Source organism: Marmota flaviventris, chromosome 10 (genome assembly GCF_047511675.1).
Source record: "Marmota flaviventris isolate mMarFla1 chromosome 10, mMarFla1.hap1, whole genome shotgun sequence".
Classification (NCBI taxonomy): Eukaryota; Metazoa; Chordata; class Mammalia; order Rodentia; family Sciuridae; genus Marmota; species Marmota flaviventris.
Window position 1 is genome coordinate 114,630,816 of NC_092507.1, and position 8,415 is coordinate 114,639,230.

Sequence of the window (8,415 nt, forward strand, 5' to 3'; positions counted from 1 at the left end):
ATACACCGCGTGAGGGTGCACATATTCACACCAGTCCTCCCTCACCAGGGCCGCTCCTTCCCTTACCCCATCCCTGTACCTCCCTCCCTCCACATGCCCTGGTCCATCTTTATAATCCTCAGTTGAACATGAACCATTTTAGATTTGTGTGAGCTGTAGGGGCTGGGTCCTCCATGACACCTTTGGTTCCCAGGGGTCCCAATGCCCGTGGAGTCCTTGAGTCAGGCATGGGTGGGGGTGCAGTTGCAGGGGATGACTTTGTCCCTTCATATACCCCTCCTCTCCCTCTTTCAGCTCAGGGGGCCCTACTCCCTTTGAAAGATCCGAGGCCTCTAGGGGAAGGCTGGACTCCTTTCATCTGCCAGGCCTTCCTTCCAGTCCTGGGTCCCAGCCTGGGGGAAGGGTCTCCTTCCCTGGAGAACCTTCTCACAGACCTCCTCCTAGAAGGGGTCCCTCCGGGAGGGTCAGGGATGCTTGGAGGGGGCGGGACTTGGACAGTTGGGCTGCAGCTGGGAGGGTGTGTCAGAACACCCCGCCCCTCCCCTGTTAGTGTTAACTCTTCAAGGCTGGCCTGGCCTCTCTTTCCCCCCCAAGCCTGGCTTCTCCTTCCTCTTTCCCACTTCCCCTAGGGAAGGAGGCAGCAAATGAGTGGTGAGGGGAGCTCTGTGGACGCTGTCAAATGGGGCGACTGTTGTCACCCCGAGGACGTGGCCCGGAGGAAATGGAGGTTTAACAGGTGCCTAATTACAAGTCCCGCTGGCCGCCTTGTGCCACTCTCAAGACAGGGAAGAGCTTGGGTGAGGGCTGGGTAATGCCTGGGTAGGCCATCCTGTCACCCCGCTAATTAGGGTTATTGGGGCTCCTCCCCAAGGCGGGGACCAGGCCCCCTCCCTCCCATAGAAATAACTCTGGCTGCTCCCCAGCTGGGCACTCACTGCACCTTCCTGCCACCCCGGGCAGTGTCTGGGCCCTCGGCTCCCCCTCCCTCCACCTGCGCCTTCCACCCACCACCACCGGCCTCGGGAACCCACCTCAGGCGGAGGAAAAATATCGAGCCTAGAGACATGGGAGTTCGAGGAGCTTTCCAACTTCTACTCCTGTGCCTGAGCCCAGGTATGGGGCTGGGCAGTGGGCAGGGATGCCCAGCGTGAGGCCAGATGGGCCGGGAAAAGGGCAGCAAGTACTCCCAGAGGAGCCTCAAAGGTGGCCTGCAAGGTTCTGGTAGGGGACCACCCACCCTCACCCTGCTACCATCCTGGTTTGGATACTGTCAAGAGGGGGGCCTGTCCCCAGGAGAACCTGTACCTGAAGGTTTGGGGGCAGTGTCCGTGTGCAGAGGTCTCTGCGTGGCTCTTCATGGTGTCTGAGGCCTGTGGGGCTCACACATGTGCAGGTGCTCCACGTGCAGCGTTCCTGCTGTGAACTGGAGGATGGGGCTGGCTTGGAGTAACCTGCGGGAGCTGGAGGTGGGGTAGGAGTCAGGTGAGCAGCAGCTCTGGGTGGGGGTTGAGGAGGAGCCTGGGAAGGCTCAGTTTTCACCGGATATTCTGTAGTGGGAGGGCCTGCTCTCCCTAGGCCAGAGCATGGGGCCGGGGAGTTGCTTCCCTCGAAAGGGCTAAATCTGGATGGATATGTTTCTTCCGTCGTGTGTTGTGAGAGTTTCAGGTCTGTGGTCTCTCCAAGATGAGAGTGGTGATAGATGGCTCTTTCCAGAGCCTCCTCACCATGCTGGGGTGCTGCTGGAGGGCAGGGATCAGGTGTGGATGTGGTGGCTGCCTGCCCAGGTTGGGCAAGTTCTAACAAGAGCCACTGAGCTGGGGTCTGGATTTATGACGAAGTAGGAAGGAGGGTGGGGTGGGGGGACCATTTCGGCCTCTGCGTGTGTATGTACGTGTGTGATTCTGGCATGTACGGCAGGATGTCTGTGACGTCCTCTGGGTCTGAAGAGGTTGGCAGAGCCCACTCGGGAAGCTCCGGCTGTGCTCTGGAGTGCTGGGACATCTCCATGTTTGCAGTGTGTGTCTGGAGGTGGGTGAGCACAGATGCCGTGCGTATTTATGCTCCAGTGCCTTCTTGTGGAGGTGACTTTTCTCTCCTCCCTCAGTTCCCCTCTCTCACTTTCCTGTCTGGAAACAGCTGGGAAATTCAGAAAGGCTTTACCAGCTGAGAGTAGTCACTAGGAATGAGGTGACACCTCCTAGAGGGTAGCCAGCCCCTGGCAATTTTGTGGGGGGACAATCACCACTGACTCCTTCAGGATCCTTTCTCTCCCCAAGTCTTCCCAACCAGATTTCTCATCCCCTCTGGCTTTCTTCCCTCTCCCCAGCCTCCCTTTTCTCTCACATTCCTTGGAAGTACTTCCTCAGTGTCACAGCAAGAGGAATCATGGTGAGACTCCAGGAACAACTTCCAAAGAAGAGGGAGGAGGTACAGAAAAGGCTGGAAGCTTTGGGAGGAGGCTGAGAAAGCTTCTAAGGAGATTGAGAAGCTGGGGTGAGGCTTCCTGGCCTGGGACAACTGAAGAAAGACACTCAGCTTAACGCAGGGTGGAGACACTTTTCTTCCAGCCTATCCCTCCATCCTGAGCCCCTATTCCTGAATACTTACCCTCCTGCATGACTGGACTCCATGGTGTGGGCGAAGAGAATCTTCCTTGTTGGGAGGGTTGCTTCCAGTGGCTCTTTCCCAGGGTGGAGTCTCTTCTTGCACCTGACTTCTGGCTCATCCCTAAATTGCCTTGGGCCACCCCAAGATCTGGCAGATGACATTAGGATCCTTATCTCAGGAATGAGCTGGTGTTCCCTTGGCCTGGGGCTGGAAGAGGCATCCTCCTGTCCCGTTAGAGCCCCAGCAGCCAGCCTGCCTGCTCTGGGTCACCCTGGAATCTAACTGCATTAGGGCATGGCTGATGGCCCAGCCGGGGTTCCCAGGACTCTCACTGGCCTCTCTGGCCTCACCTGGAAAAAGCATGGCTTCTCAGATACGTCTGGTCTTGAATGAACGCAGATGAAATCGTATGAGCAGGCCGTGGGCGTGTCTTCTGGATTACTGTGTTTGCCTGCAAACATGCGCCCGTGTTTGTATAGACCTGACAGTGTCTGTGTGTGTGTAGGAATAGGGGATTGCATGGGTATGTGGCTGCATTTTGAAGGCTTGTAAGGATGGGTATGTGTCAATATGTAAGTAAACACTGACACTGTATAATTGTGTTTGTGATTCTAAGAGTGCAAGTGTCCTGAGCCAGGGAAGGACATGATTGCTGAGACTTGGGGCAGGAACTCCAGAGTATGTGCTGACACAGAAAAAGCTGTAGATGGAGAGTGGACAGGCTGGATGAGGGGCCTGGGGAGGGAGTGATGCTGGAGGCTGGGAGGCAGGGTGCTGAGTGCCCAGGGTGGGGCCCTGGGTCCAACCTCCCTCTTATCCCTCTATTGGTCTAACCGGTTGGGGCTAGTGCTTGCCTTGGGGCTTCAGAGAAGGGAGGGAGAGGAGCTCAGTTCTAAGCTTCCAGGTCCTGGCTCCTAACTCTGCCCACCTGCCTCTGACTCAGGGGCAGGAGGGGCCCCAGTGGGAGTGAGAATATGGGAGTATCAGTCATACAAGGGTACGGACACATGAGCTATAACGCCATACATCGTCATGCAAGGCTCATCTCATGCTGCCTTAGTTCTAGGCAGATGCCATTACTTCCCATCAATATAAATGTAGCCGGGTCACTGTCTGACAGTGCCCAGTGTCACCCAAGGGTACACACTATCACTTAGAGTACTTACAGAGTCAGGCACACATTGTCACATACCATACAGAGGCATAGAGCTGCAGACACACACAGACATACCCATACATGTACACACATACTGACACACAGACACACTCAATCTGCCTCTCAGGCTAGAAAGGGACCCCAGAAGTCATTGTGTCCATCCTTGTGCTTTTGAGCAGGAGCACCTCATTTGACCCACCACATTTGACTTTTAAGGAGTCAGATTCTTCCATTGGAGCAAATAGCCACTCTTGGTGCTCCACATGCGTACACACACACACACACACACACACACACATACACAAACATCCACACTATCATGTAAATATGTAAGTGGATATCCTGCATGGTAGTGTGCATGAATATCTTTGCAGCTACAAATACTCATAAGCATACAATGTACATTTGTGTATATATTTATTCATAAATACACATATACACACAATAATGCATACACACAAGCATACATAATAGCTATGTATTTACAAATAGTATTCATATACAAACCTACATAATCATAGGGAAAAAAATATATATGGACCAACAAGCACCCATAGACACTGCTGCCTGAATCAATAAGTCACATAAGTATGCACAGATATGCCTCTTCCAGTTCATGTGCATGTGCATGTGCATGTGCGCGTGTGCACACACACACACCACACACACACACGCACACGCACACACACACACATACTCACTAGGGCAGGAGCACCCTAGCGAAGCCCCACTGAGCCCTGGGTGACAGGTGACAGGAAACGGTGGAAGGAGAGGCTGAAGCTGACTGCTCAAACTCTGGCTCTGCTTTCCTTCACCCCGTCTGCTCTGCCCTTACCCTAGCACTGCTGTCTGCTGTGCGGATCAACGGGGATGGCCAGGAGGTCCTGTACCTTGCGGAAGGTGATAATGTGAGACTGGGCTGTCCCTATATCCTGGACCCTGAGGACTATGGTCCCAATGGGCTGGACATTGAGTGGATGCAAGTCAACTCAGACCCCTCGCATAGGGAGAATGTGGTGAGTGCCGGGTGCAGGGCTCTTCTTACTCTGTGCTTTGTGATGTCTACCTGTCGGGCAGCCAATATCCTGAGGGGAGAAGGAGAATAATTTAAGAAACCAAGACCCTGTACTTCTCCAAGAACCCCAAGGCTTCTCAGGGAATGGCTCATAAAAACTGTGCAGCTGGGAATCAAGCTCGCCAGGCATTCTCCCTCCTCCCACCCTATTCCAAAGGGAAGATGAGGTGTGGTCTCTGTCCTCAAGAAATTCCCAGCCTGACCTTATACTTCTTTGAGGGATCTCACCCATTCTGTTAAGAGGTCAGTGGGTCGGGCATCATCATTACCATTTTCAGCTGGGAAAACTGAGTCTCAGAGTTTAGTCAACTGCCCAGAGCAGTTGGCACGTCTGTGGCTCTGCCTGTCTCACCACCTTTATTTTCCTCTCTTCTTCCCAGTTCCTTAGTTACCAGGATAAAAGGATCAACCATGGCAACCTCCCCCATCTGCAGCAGAGGGTTCGCTTTGCAGCCTCAGACCCCAGCCAGTATGATGCCTCCATCAACCTCATGAACCTGCAAGTATCCGACACAGCCACTTACGAGTGCCGGGTGAAGAAGACCACCATGGCCACCCGGAAGGTCATTGTTACTGTCCAAGGTATGGCCAGATTCCCGTGGGGTCCCCTTCCCCAGGCTTTAGAGCTAAGGCAGCTTGGCCATTCTGTGCCTGCTGTGCCTCCAGCCCGGGTCCTGGCTCACAATTGCCTGCCTTCTTGCAGCTCGTCCTGCAGTACCCATGTGTTGGGCTGAAGGCCACATGTCAAAGGGCAATGATGTGGTGCTGAAGTGCTTTGCCAACGGGGGCTCCCAGCCCCTTTCCTACAGGTGGGCCAAGATCAGCGGGCACACTCACCCCTACCGAGCTGGGTCCTACCACTCCCAGCACAGCTTCCACTCTGAGCTGTCCTATCAGGAGTCATTCCACAGCTCCATAAATCAAGGTGAGCGGGCCTTGGAGAGGGCGGAGAGGGAATGCATGCATGATCAGGGACTCTGGGACCGGCTGGGGCTTTCACTGGCTCATCAGTGGCACCAAGTCAAACCTGGAATTATGTGGGAGACTGCTCCTCTAGGACTGTCTCATCAGCTGCTATTGAAGGAAAAAGAGAAGGCAAAAGTGGGGGAGTCAGTCAAAAGCAGTATGGGTAATTTGGAAGGAACATGGGCTTCCATGGAAGGAGCTGGGCTTGAATCCTGGCTGGGACACCGACTGGCTGATAGTCTCAAACAAATGGCTTAACCTCTCTGTGCCACATGGAAAGGGAATAGTAATATCTACCTTTCAGAGATCTATGAGGATTAAATGGGATGAGGTGTATAAAATTTCTGCATATAGAAAAGGTGAATAGTATCAATGATTAAAGAATAACAGAGTTAGAAAGGACCTTAGTGTTCCTTTGGCCTAATCCTGTCTGAATGTACAAATGAGGAGAGGGAGGGGATTTCCCCCAATGTCACAGAGTGAATTAATGGTGTTGCTGGGAGAGTGGTCCTTCCTTACCTCTGTCTGGGGGTGGGGGGGGGAAGGTGGCTCACCTGGAGAGTGGAGTGGATCTCTGTGTGTGGGTACTCCGGCATCCTTTTCAAAGAGGCATCTCATCCCCTACCCCACAGGGGCTGAGGATGCTGTGGGAACTTTAGTAAGATGCCAGATTCTCTGCCTTACTATCTCCCTCTGATGCTCCCCAATTTCAGGCCTGAACAATGGAGAGCTGGTGTTGAAAAGTGTTTCCAAAGAGGATGATGGACTGTATCAGTGCACAGTGGCCAACCATGTGGGCTACAGTGTTTGTGTGGTGGAGGTGAAGGTCTCAGGTAGGTGCATTGGCTCTAAGGGTTCTTGGCTGGGAGAGTAGAACTGGAGGGAGGGAACTAGGCTTTATTTTCTGGGTGTGTGTCCCACCACCACCCTAGGCACAGGGGATGGAACCCAGGGCCTGGCACATGCTAGGCAAATACTCTACCACTGAGCTACATCCCTAGACTCTTGGCTCTATTTTGGAGTCTTAGCTGTCTTTCTACTGCTAGAGTAACTGGAAATTCTGGGATAAACATGCAGACATAAGGGGTTAACTTGTACCTCCCCATACCTTCCTCACTGGGTGTCCCAGGGCCTGGAAATTCCAGGGGCTCCAGTCGTCTTTCCCACAGATCCCTGCCCTGGCAACTCCTGGTTAGTTAGGCATCGGTCAGGCTGCCAGAAACCTGATCCCCCCCACCCCGCCCCTCCGTTTCTCTCCACAGACACGCGGCGTGTGGGAATGATCATCGGGGCCATACTGGGCACTTTGCTCATGCTGGCCTGCCTGGCGTTGGGCATCTGGGGGCTCGTCTGCTGCTGCTGCGGAGGCTCCGGGTCTGGTGGCGCCCGGGGTGCCTTCGGCTACGGCGGCGGGGTCGGCGGAGGGGCCTGCGGCGGCGACTTGGCTAGTGAGATCAGGTAAAACCTGATGCATGCTGCATGCTGCTGTGCCGCAGGGGACCGGCGCCCTGCCCTCTTCACCCCTGCCTGCCACCGGCCGGCTGGGAACCCCACCCCAAACCTGCCCGCCATCACCACCCATCACCACGGAGTGCTGGGACTGCAGCATGTCGACCTGCACCTCGTCGCATGGCTTTCTGTCTCCCCCCCTTTCCCCTCCCAGTCTCCACCTCTGCTCCCCTGCCCTCCATTTCTCTCCAGCCTATGCACCCTTCTGTCTGTCTTGTCTAGACTGTAAGCTCCTGGAGGGCAGGGCCTACGGTTTTCCCCGTTTCCCTTGTGTGGCGCCGGTGAGAACTCTGACCTGCTTATGGAAGAAGAGTTAAGAATAGTGCTAATAACTTATATTAGAAGCAAACTAGAAATAAAACTAGAACCAGACTAGCAGTGCTAATGATTGCAATGCCTTGGGGATGGAGGGAAAGATGGAGAAGACTGATGGGTAAAGGAGGTGAGAAGAAAGTGCGCAAGGTCAGGGTTAGTTGAGAAGGTTAGGGGAGTGCAGCTCCCAGAACTGTAAGGCTCCCTCCCTATTAGACGTGATAGTTCTGCGAAACTTCACAAAGAGACGGAGGGCGCCTGGATGGGTTGTTCGAACACGTGTGGACAAGTCCTGTCTGGAAGATGGGACGGTGGCACCTGGGATCGCTTGCAGGGTCGCCGGCCCAGGAAGGTGCAGAAAGGAGAGTAGGTTGAGGCCAAGGGAAAGAGGCGAGGGGCAGGTGGAGGGAGGTGCGGGAGACGAGAGGTTGCCAAGAGCCCCCAGCTCTGCCCAGGCCGTGCCCACGCCGTGCCGCGGAGGAGCCTGCTCACCCGCCCGCCTGTTGTTTTCCACAGAGAGGACGCCGTAGCGCCAGGGTGCAAGGCCAGCGGGCGCGGCAACCGCGTCACCCACCTCCTGGGGTACCCGACGCAGAACGTCAGCCGCTCCCTGCGCCGCAAGTACGCGCCTCCACCCAGCGGCGGCCCCGAGGACGTGGCCCTAGCCCCCCGCACCGTCGCAGCTGCCTGCGAAGCAGGCCCTTCCCCGGTCTACGTCAAGGTCAAGAGCGCCGAGCAGGCCGAGTGCTCCGAGGGGCCGCAGCTGGGCAAGGACGGACTTTTAGTGTGA

The 8,415-nt window shown here is 55.1% G+C and overlaps 1 protein-coding gene across 1 annotated transcript; it reads left to right on the forward strand.

The window, feature by feature from the left end:
- The first annotated feature begins 1,064 nt into the window (after positions 1 to 1,064).
- Vsig8 (V-set and immunoglobulin domain containing 8) lies at positions 1,065 to 8,415 on the forward strand. The gene is made up of 7 exons (XM_027950835.2): positions 1,065 to 1,113; positions 4,604 to 4,779; positions 5,219 to 5,420; positions 5,542 to 5,763; positions 6,518 to 6,637; positions 7,067 to 7,262; positions 8,142 to 8,415. The coding sequence occupies exons 1-7, from the start codon at positions 1,065 to 1,067 to the stop codon at positions 8,413 to 8,415; spliced, it is 1,239 nt and encodes a 412-aa protein (XP_027806636.2).